We start from the raw sequence: 25,312 nt of genomic DNA, 5'->3' as shown, positions 1-25,312 counted from the left end.
ACATTCTTCTAAGAGGTGATGCTTGACCTAATTTGGGAACTCTTCTTTCAGAGTGTGTGTGCAGTGTTGGACAAACTGATAAAGAAATCCTTCAGTGTGAACCATAAGCGTTCTTTATTGCTGCAGCTCAGGAAATCTGCCTTATGCCTTGTGTGTAGCAAGCTAGAATAAAACACTCAGCTTTAGTTTCTGGAAGCATAAGATAATTGTAGCATGAAACAGTGGAATTTCCTGGCTTGGGAACAGGATTCACAGTACTTGGCCTGTATCTGTTCCAGAATGAGCAGGATGCAGAACCACGACACTTCGGAGTGAGTGTGAGTTCCCTGACCAGCGAGAGGAACTCGGTCCCTGTTGTCATGGAGAAGTTGCTAGAGTACGTGGAGATGCACGGGCTCTACACGGAGGGGATCTACAGGAAATCAGGATCAGCAAATCGGATGAAGGAGCTCAAACAGTTGCTGCAAGCAGGTCAGGCACTCTTGTCCACCCTTTGGACTTCCTTGTGATATCAGCTTTCCCTGCAATTCTCTTCTATCTGAAAGTATCTGGCACGTTCTGGTGTTTTAAAAACAGCTTTTTGGTGACCATGCAGGCTGTAGTATTTTTGTTGGCTGCCAGAAGCTGCTTAGTACCTCTAAATTACTATCTTTTGTTGGTTTGTTGCTTTTTTTTTCTTTTCTTCTGAATTGCCACTCGGATTCTGTGAATGGGAGAGTTGAATTGTGAGGAGGAATGAATTGCTCTAAATAAAACATTCCTTTTCAGATCCAAACTCAGTGAAGCTGGAGAATTACCCTATTCACACCATCACGGGGATCCTTAAGCAGTGGCTGCGGGAGCTGCCAGACCCACTGATGACATCAGCACAGTACAATGATTTCCTCCGAGCTGTAGGTAGGTTTTAAAGTAATTTTTTAAGCATTTCTTCTTTAACTCATTATGCTCTTGGGAGAAGAAACTCTTAAGATGCTCATGCTGGATTAACAGCTCCTTCCAGTGCAGTTATGGCAAAGATTTTAGACATTTTACATAAAACACTTCTCAGGGAATTTCTCCTCTAGCTTACTTCATCTTGCTTCGAGATTCCTTTTTTTTTTTGGGTGGGGGGAGGGATTGTAGTGTAATATCACTATATAGCTGCTCTTTCTGTAAACAGTGAGATTGTAAATAAGTTGCCTTTCATGCGTGTTTTTTCCTCTTTGATGGTCTAAACCAGATCTTAATATCCAGATATTCTTTTAACTTTTAACTTTAATCCTTAAATTCTTTTAATTTCAGTGGGATTAAGGCATCCTAAATATTGTTGTAGGTCTTGATCAGTCACTTGATGTTTAACAGCAGCAGCATTTGAAAATGCAGGACAATTGCAGTGCCATGAGGGATGCTTTAACATTCAATTATAACAGTTGGTGAATGAAATGACAGTGAGACTTCTAAGAATTTGCAAATTTTAGCTTTCCACTAGCCTTGCAGAGCATTTATCACCTTGTGCTTTCTCCCTTTGTGCAGAACTACCAGAAAAACAGGAGCAACTCTGTGCCATTTACAGTGTCCTGGAACAGCTCCCACAGGCAAATCATAATACCCTGGAGCGACTCATCTTCCATCTTGTCAAGTAATGAGTGTAATTACTTCATTTGTAGAGAAACTGTGTGACTCTTAGGTGCTTCTTGGAAGCTTTTTAAAGTCTTAAACTCCTTAAGTGTTAGTGTAGGACTTGTGCTGCTGGTTTAGACATGAAAGAATTGAAGTTGATAGTTGTGCTTGAGAACAGATATGGGTGACTTCTACAACCTCGTGTGTTTGGATCAAATCGGGTAAGAACAACTTTGAAGATAAGGTAGATCTCACAGTCTTGGTGAATCATCTGAACACCAGGATTTATACAGATAGTACGTAATGAAGGATGAACGTATGTGAGTCTTAGGAGCAGGGATTAATGGTGCTGGAAAAGAGGCTGCTCTTATCTAAGGAAATTGAGGATTTTCCAAGTGCCCTCTGAACATGGTTCTTGGAGATGAAACACTGAATCACCAGATATACTTTGGGAGGCTACCAGACTAGTTTAACCTGGGTGACTCCCTAGTCCTTTTTCTGATGCACAAAATTTTGTCTACTTGTGCGAAATAATTTTAATGGTTTTTTTTGAACTGCTATATGCACTGAGTGCCTGAGAGGCCTCCTTGCGTGATATTTGGGAACTCTGGCAAGGTGCGATCAGGTTGCTTGCATTCTAGCAAGGTTTGCTTAAAATCTCTTTTCCTGAATGTTCGATTTCAGAGTGGCTTTGATAGAAGATGTCAACCGTATGTCACCCAATGCCTTGGCCATTGTGTTTGCTCCATGCCTCCTGCGCTGTCCGGATACCTCTGACCCCTTAACCAGCATGAAGGACGTTTCAAAAACAACCATGTAAGTTTTAGCAGTCTGAAAAGTACTTCCTCAAAAAAAGTACTTTAGAGTGGGATGGAAGGCCAGTACCACTGCCTGCATTTGTTATGACCTTGTTCCTATCAAGCTGAGAAACTGAGGGTTAAGAGTGGCTGAATCCTGGCTCTGCCGGTGCTGCCAATTTATATGCCCCTCTCAGACCTTCCACCTGTCTCCAGTTCACAAAGCATCAAGTAGGATGACTTAGAAGTCTTAAATATCAGGTTTGTGTTTTACGTCAAGATAATCTTTTGGGTGGATTGTACATCAATCATCTGTTTTGCTGAGATACGAGCCATAATAAACAGTATGATAGTTAAGCTGTCTCCTGTATACATGAAACTCCCTGATAATTTCTTCTGTGTTGTTCCTTGAACTGGGGAAGGTTCTGTCCTTGATCCTCTCTGTTCTCACCCTCCAGCAGCTCTGGCTCTCTGAGTGCCCCTCGCTGTGCATCTGCCTCCAGTGGAAACAGAGTTTGAAAAATGACAGCTTTTTGTAACTTTTTGCTGACCACAGAGGTGGAAAAGGAGGTGGAAAAGGGCAGTTGCAGATTCATTCTGTGCCAGCACAGGGAAGACAGGTTGAAGCAGCAGAAGCTGTTGGCAGCCCTGGTAATGTCTGTCTGCTCACCATTGTGTGCAGTCAGCGTAGGAGGCTCCGGTTATCCCAGGAGGAACATATGCCATTGCATTTAACCATTACCTGTCCTGTTCTGCTTGCTGTGTTGGACTCTCCACCGTGTCACCCTGCAGTGCCACCCGTAGGGGATGTGTTGGGACACTTTGTGTGTGATAAACACCCCCAGGCCAAGAGAGGCATCTCATCCCACCATGGTTGTTCCAGAGCTTTTATGGTATGAGGCTGCTCAATATGCTCTTGCCGTTTTTCCCAGGTGTGTAGAGATGCTCATAAAGGAACAGATAAGGAAGTACAAGATAAAAATGGATGAGATCAATCAGCTGGAAGCAGCAGAGAGCATTGCTTTCCGACGGCTCTCGTTGCTCCGGCAGAATACAGTAAGTATTGAAATAAACCCATCATCCCACCAGATTTTGGGAAATGAAGTACTACTTATTTATCCTGTCCATCTCATTCAGTAAGTCAAAAATCAGTTGCAAGATAAGAAGAAAAGGGATTTGGACTTGCCTAAAGTAGGACTTGCCGAAGGAGCTGTAGGTAGGAGCTAAATATACAGCTGGACTGGAGTCTGATAAATGAAGGGTGCAGAGGTGTGGGGATCTGCTCTTGCAGTGATCAAAATCTATTCCCATATAATTCCATCAGTAGAACTAACAGAGTCTCTGACATGGCAGAGGAGCTCCTTCACTCCAGAGACTGCTGGTGGGCAAAAATATGCTGTGTTCTAGTAGGGCAAATAAACTTATTCTTTGTTTTTGTTGTACTGATTAAAGCCAGCCAAATTGTGTCTGATCAGAAGTGGCATATAGTTAATTTGGTCTCCATCTCTCTCTAGCTCTGGCCTGTAAAACTTGGGTTCTCTTCCCCTTACGAGGGGAAGCTGGTACGTACAACTGCCTGGGTGTAGTGCATGGGCTTTTCTTATGGTACTATTGCATGACTAAAATACTTATTACACATGCTGTAACTTTGTTTTAAACACTGTTTTAAACAATCAAGACTGCATGTATTGGTGCAACTTCCCACCCCCAGACTGCATGCAGGGCTGCTGGCCTGTTCTGTCCTCACCTAATATTTTATAGACACTGTATGTAACTTTTATTGGATTTAATAATATTACTTATAAGTGACTACTAAAACTAAGCTAAGGCTGACAGATCAAAAAAAGTAACAAAGCCCCAGAAACCAGGTGAATAGGAGATTTTCTCTTTCTCTTTGAAATGTTTGTATGGATAACTAACAGCTCTTCATTAATTCCCTCAGCCTTTCCTTTGACCTACTCATTTGTCTTCTACTCTGAAACTTGCAGACCAAGACTTGTGTAGCTGCTTGTAACTGAGAAGTGTTACGCATGAATTTGTCTTGCAGAGTAAAAGCTCTCAGGTCAAAGGAAATGACAGTGGCACCTCAGAGCTGGACTCGGTGCATGAAGATGAAGAAGTTTCTGAAGCCAATAACCGGGAAAAGGAGATTCTCATCGATCGCATACAGTCAATAAAAGAAGAAAAGTAAGTCCCCCTTCACCTGGGTAGCATAAAAGCAGAATACCTTTTGTCCAAAAGGTTCTAATTCTGTTCTGCAGAGGGGAAAGGGAAAATACAAAGGACTAGCTGAGAGAAAATACCACAAGAATTAATATTTCATGACTACATACTTTGCCTCTGAACGCGAGCTCGTGTTAGAGACGTTGTTTTGGTTGAGTGTTCTAGCCTGTGTTTGATGCAGAGAGGACATAACTTACCGGTTACCTGAGCTTGACCAGCGGGGCTCCGACGAGGAAAACGTGGACTCGGAGACGTCGGCAAGCACAGAGAGCCTGCTTGAGGATAGGACAGGCCGGATGGATACCGAAGGTCAGTATTAAGGTAGTGTGTGCTTTTTTTTATTCTCCATCTTCTGCTACATACAGCCAGGTGAGCAGATGCTATCTGCTCATGGTGGCTTGTATCAAGTTACTGCTATAGTCTCTAAGTGTCTTGTTTCTGTAAAGCAATTATTGGATTACACTGCCGTGCTCAGAGCTCCAGCCTGCTTGCCAAAGACATTTGCAAAGTGCCTTCTCTCCCACAAACCTCTTCACATTCCTACTCTGCATCCCTGGCTTCAAGGCGCAGATACTCTCTAACACTGTCCAAGATGAAAGTGCCCCGTCGAACTCCAGTGATGCCAACAGCAAATATAAAACTCCCTCCTGGGATGTTCAAATGTACAGAATCCCAGGATGAGGTTTCTGCTAACAAGGAGTCTCAGGTGGTGAGACATAGGGAGCAGCCAGCAAGGCGGACTGACAGCATCCACTCGGTATACATTGCACAAGGGTCTGCACTGGCCCACGCTCAGGAACTCGTGGATGAATATGAACCAACTGCAAAAGTCAAACGGAGGTTCTCAGATCCTTATTCTCACATTCCCTGTATGGAGAAGTGAAATACTTCAGCTCTCTGGACTTTTTTTGAAGTTGACCGCAGCTTTTGGCTTTAACCCTTTGAAGGCTGTAAACTTGTGTTTAAGTGGCTGCCAGGAAGGCAACCTGGAAATGTACAGTACTGTAAAGGTTCAGCAAGGTTGTTTAAAGCAAATGTTTTCCACTTTAAATTAAAACCTTGCAAAAAACCTAAAATTTAATGCTGAGTAAAATATGTGGGTTGAGTGTACAGGAAACAAGCCCCCCCAGTTCGGCTGCTGTGCCTTTTTCCATTTGTCTTACAATGGACTCTCATGGGACCAACAGTGAGTTTAGGTCAATGTGTCTTGCCTTAATTTTTTTTATGACAATTTTCTGTGTGGTTTACAGAACTGTTTTAACGTAATAGCCTTAACTGAGACCAAAATGTATAAAGAAGTTTATTAAAACGTTGCACTTTTAAAAAAATACACGTGTTCGTTTATCAGTGTGTGTCTAATGAGCAGTTCACTCCGAGGGAAGCCTTTAATCGATGTTGCTGCCTTTATGAAGTACTGATAAAGGATGGGGAAAGCTCTGCATGGGGGAAGCACTAACAAGGCTCTGGTGGCACCGGGGAGGGTTTTGGTGCTCTTGGAGCGAACCACAAGCCAGCGTGGTGCTGCCTCATCCTCCCCACCCCTCACCTGTGTGCGGGGACACACCTGAGGGCGAGGGGCCATCGTTCATTATCGCTTTGAAGCCGCCTCTGTGCCCCGGTCCCTCACGGGGCTGCGCCACGTGGGGGTGAGGGAAGAGCTCAGCTCAGCCACCACCACGCCCCGAGCTGGCAGCCCCACCACCCCTCGAGCATGCCAGCAACCCCTTTAGCACTTGCGCAGCCGGGGTTGCTTTTGAGGCCGGTTAGTTTCGGGTATGATTGGGGTGGTTTATTTAAATAACCGGGCGATAACGCCGCCGGCGCTTCCCTTTCCCGCCCCTCGCCCGCCCCAAGATGGCGACGCGGCGCCTTGAAGTGAGGATCGCGATGCCGCCATGGCTCGACGCGGGCGGGAGCTAATGATGCGGCTGCTGAGGCCGGGCGAGGCAGTGGCGGGCAGGAGCGGCGGGACCCCGAGGAGTGGCGTGGAGAAGGTGAGGCCGCCCGGCCCCTCCGTCCCGCGGCACCGCGGGGCGGCCCTTCTGTAACCCTCGCCGTGGTGTTAAACCCACTGCCTCTGCCCCACCGGGTGTTTCTCCTTAATGCTGTCGCTTAAAGCCTTATTTTTCTCCTCAGTATGTGGCTGCTCTCGAGGACATGCTGCGGGAGCTGAAGAAGCAGTCGAGGTGAGCGCTCTGAGTCCCTGGGTGCCCGTTGTGGTTTTGTGGTTTAGAGGGAACGGCTTCAAGTTGTGCCAGGCGAGGTTCAGGTTGGATATTAGGAAAAAATTACTCACTGAAAGAGTAGTTAAGCGTTGGAACGGGCCGCCGAGGGATGCGGTGGGGTCACCATCCCTTTCAAGTGTTCAAAAAGAGTAGACGTGGCACTTTGTAATGTGGTTTAGTGGGAATGGGGGGATTCAGTCGAAGGTTGGACTTGATGATCTTGGAGGTCTTTTCCAACCTTAATGATTTTGTGATTCAATAGTAATCTTATCTGTAAGTTGCCATAGCCCACAAACACCACAGTATATTCTTCCCTGTGGAAATGCCTGTGCTCTGAGCTCTCCTTGTCTTGGAAAAGGTGATTTGCAGGGGGTTGCAAGTGTGTTCCTATCCTGAGGCTACATTTGTTAAAGACGCTTCTTTGAAGAACCACATGTTGGTTTTTTCTGTCTTATTTTATTTGGAAAGTCACCTGAACAGTAGCAAATGCCAGTAACTTTTGGTTTTCTTTGTTATCTTTCAACTCCAATAGCAAGCCTGCCCCAGAAATGCTGAATGAATACTCTCGCAAAGTGGACTTCCTAAAGGGACTCCTAGAAGCTGAAAAATTGGTAAGATCTACTAGTTCAGCTTGAAAAGACTTCAGAGTTCTCTGCTTATTTCATCTTATTGCATAGTTCCTATGTTGGCCATTATCTTGTATCTTAAAATAATTGTTGTTAAAGTCTTACTAGGCAGCTCTTGTAAAACTGTGAATAAATGTATTGGCTCCAGGTTTTGTTAAAAGGAGGTATTGTATGAAATCTGAATCTTCTTTCCTCCTTTTCAAAAGCAAAGTACAGCTTGCCTACATCCTTCTCACTCCTTAGCTATGAGATGCAGGGGCAGGCACTATCCTTCAGCCTTGACACCTCTCTGGATAGTGCCATGTGCACCTGGAGAGCTGCGAAGTACCACTAAGCTGGATTTTAGCTCATGGGGTACAGTCAGTGCTGCTGAAGGATGAGGGTGATCACGCACCCAGGTGCCTCACACTGCAGAGTGTGATATCTGTGACTTTTCACTGCTCCTTCCCACTCACAGTCCTCATCAACAGAGAAGGCTCTGGCAAACCAGTTCCTGGCCCCTGGGCGCACCCCCACAACAGCCAGGGAGAGAACCCCAGCGACCAAAACAGTCCATCTGCAGACCAAGGCTCGCTGCACGGGCCAGATGAGGAGTGAGCTGCTTGGTACAGTAGGTTTGGTGCTGCTACTTTGCTGGTACTTTACAGATTGTCCTTACCTTCAGCTGCCTTGGGTGCCTGTGCCTGAGCTGTGTCCCAGCCTGGGTGGGGAGTCACCTTTTTTCTGGTTTGGGTGGTCTGAATCCTGGACACAGGCACTGTGCCAGGCCTGCAGGGCTGTCTCTTACCAATGACCCTTTGTAATCTGCTGTTTTGGTTTTCTTTCTGCCTCCCAGGGCCCTTTGGCTATCAATGGTGAGTTTGATGTGTTGCTTTTCTAACTTTAGTCAACCTGAGTCTTACAGGGAAAGGAGGAGGAAGGTCAGGTATTAGCGATTGCCCAAAGTGTATTTTTTAATTTAGTGGCTCACCTTTTTTCAATATAGATTTTAAAAACACACAAAACGAAAACCAGATGAAAGCAGAAGTGTTATCAGTGGTAGCAGGGACTTGCAGGAACCTCTTTTTGTAGAATTTGTATAGAAACAGACATTCTAGTTACAGAATTAGCAAGGACAATTTACCTTTATTGTTGCTCCTGTTCCCTTCTGCTTTGAGCCAATCATGTGATTTTGGGCTCTTGGAGTAGGCGGTTCCTCTGGAATACACAGCCATGTTTTTCATGTAGGGAACTGGGAGGAATTAATTTGTAGTTTCCATGGCTGCTGTTACAGTGGCTGGAGCTGGGCCAATCTAACCTGTCCTGAAAAAACACTAAGATACACAGGGCTCAAACCCTGCCCTCAGGGATGTGATTCATCTGGGGTTTTTTTTCCCTCTTTTGATGTTACATGTCCCCTTTTCCCTGCAGAGAGTAGGTAGGCATTTGACATCCATATTCATTGGGACAGATGCCAGGTAGGATTTGGACAGCTGAAAATCCCTTACAGACTTGTTTTTTCAGCCTGTGATTGCATGGGAATTTATAAGGTGCTAAAGCACAAATTAAACTGTTTTGTTTTTTTTTTTTATTTTTCCCAGATTCTGAGGAGTTGAACATAAGGAAGCGGAAGTAAGTTAAAATTTCTCATTCCAATACTCAGCATTTTGGAAACTACTTTCCCAATGGTCTTTAAATCCCAGATGTACTTTGATTTGGGTGAAGAATAGAAAGATAGAAACCAAACTGTAATGACTTCAACTGATTCAACTGGCCTTGTTGTACCATAGAGTTGCAGAATCTGAGGAAACCTTGGGAGATTGACCCGCAGGGAAGTACAAATCCCTTTTTTTCCCCCTTGTGCACTTGCAGAGGCCTCCAATCAGACGAGAAGCAGTCGGTAGTGGAGCTGGATGCTGTGCTGCAGCACCACCAGGACATGCAGGAGAAGCTGGCCGAGGAAATGCTCAGCTTGGCTCGCAGCCTCAAAAACAACACCCTGGCTGCACAGAACGTGATCAAACAGGACAACCAGGTAGCACACCTTGAAACTGTAACCCCTCAACTTTCCAACCCAGGAGGTTAAAGTGCTCATAAGTGAAATTCTGTACCTATAACTCGATTCCAGGTGTTATTAGAGTGGGGAGACTGGAGGCAATACCTGTCTGCTGCTGTGTGTGGTTGAACGTTTCCTCTGTTGGAGGAAATGTCAGCCAGCACATGCAGCTCTGAGTCTGACACCGTTTGCTCTCTTTGCTCCACAGACACTGTCCCATTCCCTCAGGATGGCAGACCAGAACTTTGAGAAGCTCAAGGATGAATCTGACCGCCTGGAGCAGCACGCGAAGAAATCGGTCAACTGGCTGCTGTGGATAATGTTAATTGTAGTTTGCTTTATATTCATCAGCATGATTCTCTTCATCAGGATTTTCCCCAAATTAAAATGATGCTTTTTTATTTCATTTAAAGCTGCCAGCAGTGCAGCTGGAAAGCTCAGGTGGTGTGAGAACTGTCAGCAGTCAATGTCTTTGCCACTTGTCATGTCCTTAAAGAGGCTGTCCAAGGCCTACCTACCCTTGCATTCCTTCCTTGTGCAGGCTTGGTTTCATGGGGAAGGTTTTCCACACTTGGATACTTGGCTACTTCTTATCTGGTGACTATTGTTGCTGATGAGAGTTTACACGGAGCTGCTGACAAGGTCTTTAATGGACACATACAGTCATTTTTAATGTGGTCGTGGTAAATGTTACGACTCCTAAAAGGCCATTTAGTCAATATGAATATAAATAACAGGTGAAGTCTTACACTCTTTCTGCACAGCTTTTCTGTACTGACCTAGGACTTGCTGCCAACAGGATATTTAATTTCAGCTCTGTACATACAGAACTGTAGGGGCAGGAAGAGAATTCTGCCACTGAGGTGCTTGGCTGGCTCAGATTCAGAGTTATCAACAGGTAACCTCAGGCTCACCTTTTTCCCAGATGGATATTTGGGACTTAGGACTTCACAATCTTCTCCAGTTTAGACTTATAGGTCTGGAGTTGCTGGCTGTTGCAATGTTTGCTTCCCTTTTGTATGTGCAAATGTTCTCACTTCTCATTGTTATGTTGATGCCGTTGCAGGAAGAAAACACCTTGACCTTGCACCACAGAACTGTAAACACAGAACCCCAGGTGGCACAGACCTCACCTGTGCAAACATGTTTTCACTTTAAGATGAGGGTGTAAGGAAGGTGGTGTCTTCAAGATGGAAGTAATAATTAAAAAAATACTCAGCCTTTCCTTTTTGAGACAAATCATTCTGGTCAAGAGTGTTCCTGTCAAATGTCTTCTTAAGGGTTCACTACAGTAAAACAGATAAACTAGAATTAATATTTTTAAAACACTGGTATTGCTAGAAAAACTTAGAGCTTGCAGTACAGGAAGGTTTATGTGACAGTGTAAGAGTCTTTGTAGGCGCTTGTGGTAAGCGGAAAGCAAACCCTTCTGCAGCTGTGCCGGTGTTCACGGAGTCCCCCTCTGGGAAGGGTCAGTGTTCAGGAGTGAGGTGTGTTCCACGGAGGAGGGGAGGGCACCAGGTGACCCCGGGTGTGCTTTGGCCATTTCTGTTGCTGTTAGGAACCACCAGATGGGGTGTTCCAGGCCTGGCTGGTGATCCCAGCAGCCCCAGGCCAGGAAAAGGTAGGAAAAGAGCTGTTTGTTGGTTCTTATGAAAATCTGGCTTTGCTTTGAACGCATCCCAAAGCACCAGGCTGTGTGTTGGAGCTGTGCTCTGTCCTGTCGAAACCCAGCTGTGGTAATGAGGAAAGTTAACACTTTTTACATAAAAGTATTTCAGTTCATTTAACAGGATGTTTGGTATTTACTGCACCATTCACTTACAGAATCAAATTAATAAATATAATATGAAGTACAGCTTTTTATGTCCAGCTACTCAGAAATCTGTGTGATACGCTCCCCTTCAAGCAAATTCATTACTTACCTCGAACTTTATTATAGAGATTTATAGTTGTAACAACCAATTTATGGACATTCCTACTTTTCCCAGTTGTTTTCTTCCACTGTAACGTTTGACATTTCACTGTGCTTCGTTAGTCAATGCTGTGTCATCAAATTATTTTTCAGTTCTAATTGTTTACTACTTTTCCCTGCAGGCATTTCAGTGCCGAGCTCTTCTCTTAGAGGCTGAATGTGGTGCTGGAATGTTTTTTGTGTGTGAGATTTTTTGGGATGCAACATTAATGCTTCACAGTCTATAACATTTTCCTCTTTATCACTTGAAATAAATTATTTTTTTCTAGCTTGCAAAAGATTTGGTGCATCATTGCAGACAAGTTTAAAGCTGAATTGTCATCAGCCATGTGTTGCCTGTAATTTTTGGCACTTAGAAATTAGGAGCTCAGTTGGAAAGACCTGAAAGGGAACTATCAGCAACAGCTTGTCCCCAAGAAAACATCCACCCCTCCAAGTCATAGGAGCTGCTTTACAAAGAAGCCTGCACAGAGTGAGTTCAGAAACTATTTAACTTTTGACCGTTAATGCTTCATGGGTGTTTGTTATTTTGAAGGATGAACTGCCAGGATTGAACCCTGTAACTAATAACACCTTTTGTTATCTCCGTGGCTGTTAAGCACTGAGCCTCTGCTTCCTGGGGGTTCTCTGCCCGGATGGAAGAATGTTCCCTTCTGCCCCAATCCCAACGGATCCCTTGTCTCAGCAGCCGGTGATCCCTGCACACGGGGTCGTTGTCTTGGCTTCTCTCGAGTTCATTTAGCAATTACAGTAATTCAACACCACTTTGAAGATGGGTGCCGGTAGTATTTAGAATAAACAATGACTCAAGGCTTTGTGACATTTCCCAGATGAATGACAGCTTTTATTTTTGACCAACCTATGGGGGGTGGTGGACGCTCTGCTGCTCCAGCTCCATTCCGTGGCATGGGGCTCTGATGTGCTGCTCTCCACAGAATAATGTTATATATAGAAATCACTCTCTGTGAGAGTTGCCTAACTTTCCCAAAAGCTTGGGAAATCCAGATGGAGAGATGTTTATCAGGCACAGGGCTGGGCCCTGCTTGGCTTCTTGGCAGACTACCTACTTTGAGACAGCAAGGAAAATGAAATTAAAAATCTTTTGGAGGTTTGGGTCACATCAGGCCGGTGAATGCACTGATTCAGTCTGGCAGCAGCAGTAACTCTGGGTCAGTCTAAGCTTTTCTGGCGAACATCCTTCGTGGCAGAGACTGTGTGTTACAATGCTCAGCGTTTAAGCAGTATCCTCAGTCCCAGCCAGACTGGATGTTCTGGAAGGATTGTGTACAGGTTGATAGGCTGGAATGGCAGGAGCAGAACGCTGGATATGAAGGCTCCTGTGGCTGGGCAGTCCCAACTTGATTTGGGCACGTGTTCCCTGGGGTTTACTTTGCAGTTTCTGTGCACCAGACTTGAGAGGCTGTGGGCAGCTTTCCCAAACCGGCAGCTACTGTGCCAAAAGGGAGCATCTTGTAAAGAGTGAAAACAAGGGAGTGGGCAAGAGCAGGTTTCTGCTCCTGACTGTTCACTGTGACACTCCCTTCTCATTGTCTGCTCTAAACGTGCCATTAAAGCTCAGAATTGAGTCTTGTGATTAATAGTTGCAATCTAGTTTCTTTTATGGAAGAAATCCTTCCCTGTGATGGTGGTAAGGCCCTGGCACAGGTTGTCCAGAGCAGCTGTGGCTGCCCCATCCCTGGAAGTGTCCAAGGCCAGGTTGGATGGGGCTTGGAGCAACCTGGGCTAGTGGAGGGTGTCCCTGCCCATGGCAGTGGGGTAGAATGAGATGAGCTTTAAGGTGCCTTTCAACCCAAACCATTCTGGGATTCTGTGAATTTGGAAGAAAAATGTAACCACAACGCTGTAGCAGCTGGGAGCAGATCCTCAAATGTCCTGGTGTGCAGCAGAGTCCTGCCTGAGCCCATTCCTGAGTCCAGCAGCCTGTGTAGGGGCTGGCTGAGAGCTCCTGCCCTGACCTGCCCCCTTGCTGAGGCTCTGTGTGCTCTCGCCCTGTGTCCCACTGAACAGGAGTGACATTAAACCCCGCTGGACCTAAATCAATACCACCTGTCACATGATGCCACTGTGACATTTCTGGCATGAGCGCTCCCTCTAATAGGAGCTGGAAGTGGGAAGCAGCAGCAGTTAGTGAATAATGGATCAGATATGCCTGATTTGTAACATTTACAGAGAGAGGGCGTGTCTCCCAGCGACAGAACAAACCGGTTATCAAACGGGAACTGGGAGTTCTCATTGTCCAAAATGCAGCTTGTGAGCTAAAGCAGTGAGGAGCACCAAGGGTTTGTGAATCCCCGCTGCCAGCGGGGCCATCAATCCCTCCAAATTAGACTCTAGATCAACAAAAACGTGTAAGGAAATACAGAACCAAAGAAGGAGGGGGTGAGCTGTGGATAGAACTGGTGTAGCCAGTGGGTGTCCTGGAGCCTGGTGTGCCTGCGCTGTGAGTGGGTGACACGGCTGCAGCCGCTGCCTCGCACGTGGTGGCTGATAAAGAACAGGGTGCCTGGCAGCAGGTTGTGCAAACCACACGTGGGGCTGGCTCAGGGTAGGACAGAAGCTGTAGGGAAGGATGGAGGATAAGGACAGTCTGTCTGACTGTCTCACATCTGGGCCCCGCTCACGTAGTTCTTTCGAGTTGAAAAGTCTGATGTTGAATTAGATCAAAATGTTCTGACAAGGAATGGAAAGTAAATCTAATATTGCATCTGCTTCCGTGGCATCCAAAAATCAAACTGAACAAACCCAGAAACCGGACAAAAAGTAGATAAAACAAGGCAGTGCTGCCATTGGCCATGGAGAGCTGTGATTTCCTTTGCATCCTCCATCTCCAGGGTCTTTGACCTGCATGTAGCAGAGAGATGCCCTCTGCCATTTTCACCTTGGCCAAAAGTTTTATTTGCTCATGTAACAATAGAATTCTCCAGAAGGATCTGACAGTGTTTCCTGTTTCAATAGTAAAAAAGCTGGGACTTGTGTCCTTAGCATGTAAAGTGACCGGATCTCCATCCTCTGAGCCTTCTCCCATCGAGGAAAGAAAAGTCAGTTATCGGATTTGGTGTGGACGGAAGGAAGGGTAAGAAAGGAACTCTGTCAATCCGTGATGTGAAATATTTTATATTGAGAGATTTGGCAAATGGTTCTGTGTGACTCTAAACAGGATGAGATAATTTTCCAAGGTCAGCTCTTTTGTACTCTCAGCTTTAGGTTTAGTCACCAAGAAGTCAATTCTGTAACCTTTGCAGCAACATCCTGCCAGTGATGTAGAGACTTGGCTGTTGTTGGCTTCAACAGCAACTCTGCTGCATCTTCAAAGGACAGGAGGCTGGATAACATGAGTTCTGCACAGTGAGAAACTTGTGAGTAGGAAAGTATGTCTGGAAATCAATAAAAACAGAGCAACTCGAGTCATGGGGTGACTCTTCACCCAGGCAGTTGCAACCTGTTGTTAAGAGAAGGCCACTATTGAGTGGGTGAAGCAGAAGGGGAGAATTCTGGCCCTCAGCTCAGCCTCCTGCTGTGTGGCTTTGGCTCTTGAACTGTTTTTCAGCTGTTTTGTTCTTTAAACAGAACTGGTACCAACGTAACTTCTTGGTGAGTCAACTGCTCTGAAGCTCCTTTTGGGCACAAAGTTTGTGTTCCTTAACTATTCCTTGACTGATTAATTAGCAAGGAACTTTATTTTGTATGACTAAAACCACCCAGCCTAAAACCACCCACGTGTGCTTGGTTCCAGTGTACAGAGAGAAAGATATGTTCAGTTTTCAAGGTGTGAAGCTTTCAGCAAATGCTGGTGATAGGGAAGCTGAGCCATGTTCTCTCCATGTCCACTTGTGTCAGTGTAAGGATGTCACTGCTGGAACATCAAGCTGGTTTACAAAGTCACTTTCCCTTTTCATTCCTGCAAAGGGGGTTCCTGCTCCAGGGATGTGGCTGCCAGGAGTGGGCTTCCAAGGACTTCAGTTCCTGGCAGCATTGATCTGGAGAGGCTGGGATCTGTTAGGAAGTTGGTACACTTGGGTTGGTTTGATGTGGAAGCATCTTTAGGGCAGAGCAATAGGGCTTTGGACAAGGGGGAATGGCTTCCCACTGACAGAGGGCAGGGTTAGATGGGATATTGGGAAGAAACTCTTCCCTGCAAGGGTGATGAGTCCCTGGCACAGGTTACCCAGAGAAGCTGTGACTACCCTGTCCCTGGAAGTGTCCAAGGCCAGATTGGATGAGTCTTGGAGCAACCTGGATTGGAAGGTGGAAGGTGTCTCTGCCTGTGGCAGGGACTGGATGGGCTTTAAGGTTCCTTCCCACCCAAACCATTCTGTGATGTAAATAAGGAATGAAACAAACCAAAATAAATAAGTCTCTGTAGGTTCAGGTAGGTGGATACACTCTATTGCAAGTCTCTCTGTATTTATTTTATTAGGAGGATGTAGAACTGAACCCCCATGGGTTGTATCACAGTTCATAGCAGACACTTAACCACTGAGGAGAGAAAGAAATGTGACTGTTGTCAATATTTAATATACCAAACTACTGATTTTTAGTAGTTTCTTGAATCAGAAATGAGAGAAGAGCCTGCATTGCAGCTATTAGGAAAAAAAAAAGAGTAAGCAGGTGTTGGCTTAGTTTCTTTGCACCCACATTGCTCCTGTTGGTTTATCTGATTGCAAACCAAGTGCGCTGTAGCGTGATGAATATGTAGCAGTGAGTGTATGGGAAAGATGCTGGAAAGATTGCAACCCGATGTTCTTAATCAGTAATTAGAAACTAAAAATAGTATTTTAAGAAAAGATAATAAATCTGTAGCCGTTAATCCTTCTGTGCCAATGTGTAAGCTGATATCATTATTATATGAAAGGCAATAAGAACATAAGTGAGTAAGCAGGAAGAGATTGCTATTAGAGTCAGAGTATAAATTCCACACAGCCCGAGCTGTCTAGGTGATGTTTGGCTCTGTCTGTTTTATGCAAAGCCTACAGTCATAAAGCAGGTTAATTTGCAAGCAGAGAAGGCATAGTTTTGTTGTTTATTTCCATTCCTTAACTGCCCTTACTTCCTGAAGTATTCCAGGATGAGTGATGTTCCCAGTCCCTCTGCACTTGTGAGCTCGAGGCAGCAGTGTCGATTTGGAAAAATGGACAGAAATGGGGGAAATGCCTTCCCATGATGGCGGTTCTGACACACAAAAGGGCTGAATCAACAGCTCCTGTGCTTTGCAGACACGCATCTGCCCTGCTGATCACAGAGAAAGCATCCCCACTTAGGCAGAGCCTTTCATCTAAGCATTTAAATAGTCTGCGAATGCCAAGATGGAGTTATTGTCACACAGGTACTATCCTAGCTAATCTTGCTTATGCTGGTCAGGAGCAGGCCCTTAGCCTTGCCCTGTCCTGTAGGGAAACCTCAAACAACGTCAGGGAGTGAATCACACCAACGGGGCCCTGATTTCACTGACCTCCTTCCGCTCTGTCACAGCCCTGTGACGACTGCAATGATTCTTTATGTGGAGGGTCTAAACCCATAGTGCAATTCAATGTCCAGATACAGGAGCTGAGGCACGGTGACCTGCTGGTCACTGCTGGCTTGCCCCAAGGCAATTGAGTGAGCAAAGTGAGATCTGCTGTAAGCTGAAGATGGGGAGGGAAAGGTTTTAAAGAAACGTGTCTATTTACTAAGCATATTTGAATTTTAAAAAACCTTTATTCCAACAGTTTATAACTCATTTGTCTTGCAGAAATGGCTGAAAGCAAGAGCCAGATAAAATTACTGGAAGTTGCCAGGAAACGTACTGTCATGGCTTAGCGTGAGCACATTGCAGAGATGATTAAAAAAGGCACCAAATGGTGAATCTCAGAGGAAAAAGAACCAGAAATCTGCAGTGGTCTTTGGGCTCTGTGCTGGTGAGCGGGCAGTGCCCTCACCCCAAGCTGCGTCCAGGGGGGTCTGGGGGCAGTTCATCCTCTCCAAATGCCTTATGGGAGGAGGAGGAGGGACACGGGCACAGCCAGGGGCAGCAAGATAGGATCATACAATCACAGAATGGTTTAGGGTGGAAGGGACCTTAAAGCTCATCTCACTCTACCCCCTGCCATGGGCAGGGACACCTTCCACTATCCCGTCCAGCCTGGCCTTGGACACTTCCAGGACGGGCAGCCACAGCTGCTCTGGTAAAACCTGTGCCAGGACCTCACCACCCTCCCAGGAAACAATTTTTCCCAAACATCCACCCCCAACCTCCTCTCTTTCCATTCGAACCCAGGGCGCGATGCTGCTGCTGAACCGCCCCGTTTTACTCTCTCAAACGCTACCGGGGCTACAGCGGCTCCCCATCAGCGGGTCTCACAGGCGGCCGGGGATCGCAGCTGGATGGACTGAGGGAGGGAGGGATGGATAGATGATGGAGGGATGAAGGGAGGGATGGATGAATGGATTGATGGTGCTGCTGCTGCGCGCCGCTCCTCCCTCGGCGTCCCGTTCCCGTCCCCGCCAGCTCCGCGCCGCCTCTTGCCGCCGCCCGCCCTTCCGCTCCCAGCTGACGGGGGCAGCCCCTTGTTTACTCCGGGGCGCCGCCGCCAGCCCGGCGCTGCGCTGGAAAGGGGCCGCCGGCCGGGCCGACAGCACGGGCAGGGAGGGGCCGCTATAAAGGGGGGCTCCGCGGGGCTCCCACGCGATGCTCGGCCGGCCCGGCCCCGCGCCCGCCCGCGGGGCTCTGATTCGTGCCGCGGCGGCGCGGCGGCGGGCGGCGCGGGGATGTGGTGAGCGAGGCGCGATGCGGCGGGTGCTGGCCGTGCCGTGGGCTGGAGCCTGCTGGCCGCGGCCGCGGAGGAGGTGGTCGGGGTGGAGAAGGAAGGGCAAGAGGCAGGGGGCGGCCCGCGGCAGAGGCGGGCCCGCGCCGTGCCCTTTGTACCTGCGTGGGCCCGCGGGCAGCGCGGCCGCGGCCCCGGAGCGCTCCCGGGTCACCTTCACCCCCCGTTCGGAGGGCCTGGCGGCCGCTGGATCGAAGGGGGCACGGCACGGGAAGGCTGCGGCGGCGAGCGGACGCGCGTCCCCCGGCCGCGGGGGCCCCGCTATGGGGCCGGGGGGTCACCGGGGGCCGCGCCCGGGCAGGCGCGGGGAGGGCACGGCCCCCTCTTCGGTTCATTCCCCGGCTCCTTCCCCGCTGATTTCCCTTGCCCTGGTATCTCTTCCTCTGAGCCTCTTCCCGGTTCCCTCCTCGGGTCCCCGTCTTTGATCCCCCACCCCAGTCCCCTTCCCTCGTTCCCCTCTCTGGTCCTCTCCCCGAACCCTTCCCCTGGTCTCCCCCACCCCAGTCGCTTTCCCCGGGTCACCTCCCCGGTTCCTTCCTCCCTGGTCGCCCTCCCCGGTCCCTTCTCGGGTCTGTCCCCAATCCCCTTCCCCGGTCCCGTTCCTGGTCCCCTCTCCAGCCCTCTGCCCCCGCCGCTCCTCGGCCGCCTCAGAACCGGCTCCGATTTCAGGAGGGTTTAGTGTGGCCAAATGGGGAGGTTTTGTCTTTAACCACTTTTGGGTAGTGATGCCAAATCCCCAGCTATAAAGGGGGGAATGCTCCGAGGGGATGGTCTGTGTTTACGCAGGGGCTTGTAAAAAAAGAAAACAACGGGGCGTAAAGATGTTGGGGTGGAGGTCACAAGCTTGTTAAACCCACGGCTGGCTAGAGGTTAAGAATTACGAGCTGTTTTGGTGGGTTACGTTAAATAAACTTGCTTAGGAAATCCTTTAATTAGAGGTTCTTTAATTTGGGGTGATTTTTACAGATTTTTTTAACAAAAGGGAAATATTTATTTAAAGACAACTGACAGGATCTGTGGATCATCTCTCCCATAGACAATCTGCTTGTTAACATTCACATTGGAAAAGGTGGTAGCAAGAGAATCAGTTCAAGTATAGACAATCCAGTGACATTTTTGGGATGTGAATGGTATTCAGGGAATAAAGCAGGATTTGTCCATAAAACAGCCTCTTTTTCCAGCAGTAGGACAAATTTCATATTTCAAAAATACCCCAGTTTCTTCCTCATATATGTTTTTATGGTCAAAGCCTTAAAGGAGGCTGGTGGCTCAGTGTTACCTTGGGAGGGTCAGTCCCACTGGTGTGGGCAAACCTGCCTCTTACCATCAGAGGGGTGAAGGCAGTTAACATATAGCACTAATAATAAATAAATACATATATAACTTGAGTCCAGCAGTTCCTAATTTGAAAATGTTATTATTACTGCTACAGTGAAACATGTTATTTAGTTCTTTATTTAAATCATATTTGCTTTTTGAGATGCAAATGTGTTTATGATCTTAACTCCATAATCTTTGCTGTGTTACTACTTGGTGGGATTACTACATGTTCTTGAGTTCATGGATGGAGAAACAGGAGCACAAGATACCAAAGCAAGGTCTGGGCTGGAATATTTTCATGTCATTCATACAGCGCAAATACTTTGTAAAGTATTTTGCAGACAATTTGGACCATCAGGTCTCTAATTCAGAAGGTTTTCAGCTGCTGTGGTGCTTGACTCAGTTTTCTGGGAATGATTAGGTCATGGAGCTCTCCGGTGGGGATGGAAAACAACCCGGACCTAGAGGGCACCAGCCTGGCTCAGAGGGGAAATGCACCTACAGGAGTTGCATAAGCAAACAAATTGTTCCCTGAGCAACGGGGCTGATGAGAGCAGCTTTGTTGGAGCCCTGTGCTCACACAGATAGGCCCCGAGATAATGCTGTTTTCCAGTGACAGTATTCCCCCTATCCATAGTTTTCCTTGTGCCCTGTGTCTTTCCCTTCCCTTCCCCCTTTAGACAGCAGGAGTTTGGGGGAAAGCAGCATGTAGAATGTGTAAGTGGTTCAGAAGGCAAATGGAGGGGGTGGTTTACATTCACACTTACATCCTTTGGATGCAGACACTGAGTTTTCCCTCCTCGATCCATCCCCTAAGTGTTTTAGGAATACTCTGTGAGAGCTCTCTTTCTCTCTTACGTGAGACTGAAGGTAGTTGGTGAGTTCAGAAGTTACTGACACAAGCAGAAACAAGGGTTAAGGAAAGGAGACCCAACCTGTGCATGAAATGAAGATCCATACGTCTTGTTTTGGGAAGAAAAACAGGTTTGTGTATTTTTTTATCACTGTGTAAACATAATGCAGCTTCTTGAAATAAATCTCACTCATGACTCATGCCTGTCAGTTCATTAGCTGTGGTATTTGGGGTGGGATTTACCTCACCTAGTTTTAGGCATCTACTAAGGGAACAACTTACTCTGGGCTCCTTTTGTGGTTAATGGAAAACTAATCAATGCACTCTATAGAGTCTGGAGTACACTTCCTCCCCTTCTAAACTCGGGCCCTAAATTTGAGTGCTGCACATGCATTACCTGCTGCTGATGTGGGAATCTAACTGAGATCTCTCCGTCTAAATCATCATGTGGGACAAATTTCACTGGGTATTGCGGTAGTACTACCCTTAAAAGTAGGTTGCTTCTTAATTATATCTGGCTCACACAGAAGGCTTGGAAACTCATTAAGAAACTGCCCCCTTGTCCCACCTCAACCCTGTGTCAATTTTTGGTGTTGAGAGACTCACTCTAGAATGAAATTGTGCTCCCAGGAGTGTAAAATAGTAAGAGTGAGTGCAGGAGGGCAAGGCTGTACCAAACCCAGCACCAGCCGTGTCCGTGCGCTGTCCCAATGTGTCCTCTCACTGTTCTGGAGAGAGGCAGCACTTACTGTCTCTGAGCAGTGTAAAACCCCAGAGCTTTCTGGAGGTCAGTTTTGGGGTGACTATCTTGTGGAATGTAAATGATGTTGATATTGGCAATGTGTAGAACCTGTTCCTGCTGCCTTTGAAGCAGGAGGATCTTTAGGTCTGTTGCCATCGACACCGACTTGAGCCGTTACCCTGAGTGATCTCCGTGGTCCTGGGACGTATCGCCTCACTGCTGATTATCTTTGCCTGGAAAACAGGGCAGGATGAGTCCTGTTTTCTCTTGTGTTTTGAATTGAATGAGGAGAGCATAAAGATAGCCCAAACCAGGCTTTGTAGGCCAGGCTGGGAGCTTATCTGTGCTTTGGGTGACCTCCATGAGAGGTTTTCCCTCAACTCAGTCGTGCCAGTGTGAATCGTGGGAGGTAACAGGCACCTGAGATGTTCCCTGAGGGGCTGGGGGTTTATAGGGGCTCACTTTGACGTCCATATCCAGCTCATTGCTCAGATCTAAATGTCTGAGGTGCAAAACTGAAGCTTAAAAATTCACATTTCACAATTAGATGGTTTGTATGTTTATGAAACTATTGCTGCAGTAGGTAGAACTGTCTTACAGTCCCTGCCACTGTCATGTCACTTAACAGGATGTTTTCCTGTCTCAGCAGTTATCCCAAGAAAAACCCAAAAGTCCTTTTGCCAGTTTCCTAATACCACTACCTTATGTAGAATTGCAAAGCTTTTGGCTTGACCAAAGTGAGTGTGATTTTTCTCCAATAATTTGTTTATTCGGTAGGCAGCAAACACTATAAAAAAGCAGAATTAACTGATAGTTGCCTCAAATGGTTTGTGAGCCTTCTGTGCCAGATTACACTGGTCTTTATTGTTAAAGGCCAGAGCTCTGAAGCAGTGAATCATTAAGGTTTGGTATCCACATGATTTACTATAAACAAGGTTTAAGTTCCACCTATTCCCCTGGTTAGACTCTATCTTGAAAACTTAACCTCTGACATCAGATCTGGTTTCTTTATTCAGGATTTGAAGGTTGTTACCAAACCAGTTTGTCCAAGAGGCTTCATCATCTTGGGATTTGTTTGTTTGTTTGTTTGTTTCATGTGTTCAACTTGGGGGGGGGGGGGAGAGGCTGATGGAACATGTCTACAATGATTTATTCCGTTTTTGAAGTTCCTGTGAGTAGCTTGGTAGCAGGGATGGAGGATGTGCTTCCTCTGGCAGCTGTGCTGCTGGTTCTGCTGAAATTCAGGAATTTATGTGTAGTAGAGGTTTTGCCAGTAGTTTGCATAGGAGTAACTTTGGGCCCTACTACTGGAGAATCAATTTGTGATTTTTAGTTCCCTGAAAACAGATTTATGTGTTTTTTGAAACCAGGTTGTCTGTGCTATAATTGATGGCTCAACTTTGCTCTCCATCTTCTGGGATCAGACTTGCCTTGCCTTCATCATGAATGGTTGAATAATTCCCCTGTCCCTGCAGAAGAACTACTATTGAGGGAAGCTGTGGAAAAATGCTTATTACTTTGCTTTGAACTGCTTCTTGTTGTCTTGGTAACAATAAATTTATGGGGTGACTTAAACAGCTACTGCATGAACAGGAGATACAAACTGCTGCAAATTCAGAGACATGAAAAGATGGAGAAACCTCCAACCGAAAAACATATTTTGTCTCAGATGTTCTTAATTATTATTCTACTTGAGGGGGTAAAGAAAAGGAGCTCAGATACTCTGGTGGTACTTACCACTTAAAAACTAAACTGAAGTAGAACATGAAAAATAGTTAACTGTGATTTTTATCTCAATGTGGGAAAAAATGGTAAAAAAAATTTAATCTGTGTAGATTTACAACTATATTAGTCTTTTATTCAGTTGTTTATTTCAGAAACAAACCTCTAATGTACTCTGAAAGCCTCCTGAGTTTCCATACCAGGCTCCCAGCAGTGTTTGACATCCTTCCACTAAAGGGCTGGTGCAGAACCCCCAGTGCTGGAGCAGAGGATGTGACCATTATTCCATTGCTGCTGCTCAGCTTTGGAAGCAGCAGAGTTTGGATAACTCAGAGGACATCCTGGTTTGCTAGAATGTGTGGAACCCCCTGTCAAGTCTGCTGGCAGCACTCATGACCAATAATGTATTCTGTCTTGGACTTAAAATGGGTGAAAAATACAAAAATAGTTGTAAAATGCAAACAGCTGATGGACTGTGGACGTTATACTCCCAGCTCTGGTAGATTTATATGATTCTTTAACTTTTCAAAAGCTCCACCTGTCTCTTTTTAGATTCAGCTTCAGCAAACCTTTGTTCTGTCACACATCTCAAAATATTGGGTGTTCTTAGCCTTTGGCCACCTTCAGTGGGGAGTCCATGTCAGAATGGGGAGAGCTGGAAGCGAGGGAGGTTTATGTCCTGTGTGGATGTTTAAGTTGTTGGATTTTTTGAGTAGGTTAGCAGATCTTTGAGCAGCTTTCAGGCTGTTTGGACCAAGAGCAGCATGGCTTATGTTAGTGGTGATCTCTAGAAGCCCAGAATTATTTGAATCAGGTTCACGGACAGTGTAATTTAACTGATTTTGAGTGTTTAGGAAGGTGGTGAGAGCTGTGATCTTCAGGGCTGCAGAGACCAGGCTGGGGTTTGATGGGAGCAGACCTTTGGAGAAGGGATGGAGGGACAGGACAAGGGGAATGGCTTCCCACTGCCAGAGGACAGAGTTAGATGGGATATTGGGAAGGAATTCTTCCCTGTGAGGGAGGTGAGGCCCTGGCACAGGTTGCCCAGAGAAGCTGTGGCTGTCCCTGGATCCCTGGAAGTGTCCAAGGCCAGGTTGGACAGGGCTTGAAGCAACCTGGTCTGGTGGAAGGTGTCCCTGCCCATGGCAGGGGGTGGGATTGGATGGGCTTTAAGGTTCCTTCCAACCCAAACCATTGTGTGATTCCATGATAATCCTCTCTGTGAAGCCTGGCTGGGTGTGTATCTGTTCCTCTGCCAAAGAGGATCATGAATTCCCTCAGTGCTGGGCACCCACCCTGAGGTGCTGAGGTGATGCAACAGTTCCCACCCAGAATAGCTCCTTCAGACCAAGTTCCTTAGCTCTGCTCCTGGACGATAGGAAGATCTCTACAGCCTGAAATGCAGCCACAGCACCAGGAGGGCCTGGTCCTGACTGTACCAAACTGGAGATCTTTCCACCCAAACTAAGGGTTCTCTTTCCATGGAGCTGAGCAGTGATGGCTGTGGGCGAAGGGCTTGTCTGGGGCCAGCTCGTGTCCAGTTCCTGGTGACTTGCCTAATTCTAGGCAAAAGGATGAAAGACTGAGGCAGTTATGCTCAGTGTGTATCTGCATCTCATGGCCTTGAGCCACAGCAATAGCCTGCAGCTCTTACTCTACAAAGTAATTCCTAGTCTGGAGAGCTGAGCTGTATTTTTTTCCCTTTCCTCTTCCTTAAGGTCACATTCCAACAGGCAGGACTTTATCCTGTGTGACAGCAGCTGGCCCTGGGTACCACCTCAGCACTGCCTGTGTGCTCAACAGTAATGAGAACCACTAATAAATAAGAACCAGAATGTTGGATTTTGAATTTATCTGAGTTTTACTGTTGTGGTGACTTGTACAGTGAGTTTTATTTGTCCTTCTGTTACTTCTCCTTTCGTGAAGAAACCACTGCCCCGTGCTGTCATGCACTTGCTTCCTTGGAAATGCCAATTTATTTGCAATAAATATTCAGAGTATTTCAGCTGAATCTGTTGCTCTCCCAGTTCTTTTAGCCCCAGGGTGGGATGTGCAGCAGGACAGCTTTGGAGTTACTTCCAGTCTGGGACAGAGAGGTTGCTGCTTGCTGGTCATTGGGCTTCCTTTCCTGCTTTTTCAAGTACATCCCTAATCTTTGAGGCACTTTTTCTTCCAGAAGGCAGTTTATGAAACGACTTGGATACAGTGCCAGAAAGTCCCATTGGGCTTCAAGTCCCATATTAGTGTTGCCAAATTTAATATTTTTTTTTTTATTACGGTGGAGCAAATTTTTGAATAATCATTAAGACATTTGCATAGAATTTGGTTTTAACCCCTACAGCAGTGGGCTGTGTGAAACCAGGAGGAGTCAGGC

At 46.5% G+C, this 25,312-nt stretch overlaps 2 protein-coding genes across 6 annotated transcripts in view; both read left to right on the top strand.

Annotated features, from left to right (window-relative positions):
• Positions 1–5,947, top strand: part of MYO9B (myosin IXB) — a 37,151-nt gene extending 31,204 nt beyond the window's left edge. For 3 of the 5 annotated variants that reach the window (XM_029964295.1, XM_029964289.1, XM_029964294.1), the window contains 9 exons: positions 279–471; positions 769–897; positions 1,513–1,618; positions 2,284–2,415; positions 3,329–3,452; positions 3,911–3,958; positions 4,444–4,583; positions 4,801–4,928; positions 5,066–5,947. In XM_029964295.1, coding sequence (XP_029820155.1) covers positions 279–471; positions 769–897; positions 1,513–1,618; positions 2,284–2,415; positions 3,329–3,452; positions 3,911–3,958; positions 4,444–4,583; positions 4,801–4,928; positions 5,066–5,502 — 1,437 coding nt within the window. In that variant the 3' untranslated portion in view covers positions 5,503–5,947. Of the gene's footprint in view, positions 1–278; positions 472–768; positions 898–1,512; positions 1,619–2,283; positions 2,416–3,328; positions 3,453–3,910; positions 3,959–4,443; positions 4,584–4,800; positions 4,941–5,065 lie in introns of all 5 variants that reach the window. The other 2 variants (XM_029964299.1, XM_029964291.1) reach the window with 2 other exon arrangements.
• A 567-nt stretch (positions 5,948–6,514) lies between these two features.
• On the top strand, positions 6,515–12,274 carry USE1 (unconventional SNARE in the ER 1). The gene is made up of 8 exons (XM_018088696.2): positions 6,515–6,613; positions 6,756–6,805; positions 7,377–7,455; positions 7,928–8,080; positions 8,306–8,324; positions 9,051–9,081; positions 9,322–9,484; positions 9,714–12,274. Exons 1-8 carry the CDS (start codon positions 6,515–6,517, stop codon positions 9,894–9,896), a joined length of 777 nt encoding a protein of 258 aa, XP_017944185.2. The 3' UTR covers positions 9,897–12,274.
• The last annotated feature ends 13,038 nt before the right edge of the window (positions 12,275–25,312 follow it).

Source organism: Manacus vitellinus, unplaced genomic scaffold (genome assembly GCF_001715985.3).
Source record: "Manacus vitellinus isolate BGI_N305 unplaced genomic scaffold, ASM171598v3 scaffold_107_pilon, whole genome shotgun sequence".
NCBI lineage: Eukaryota > Metazoa > Chordata > Aves > Passeriformes > Pipridae > Manacus > Manacus vitellinus.
This window is presented reverse-complemented; position numbering and strand designations above follow the sequence as displayed.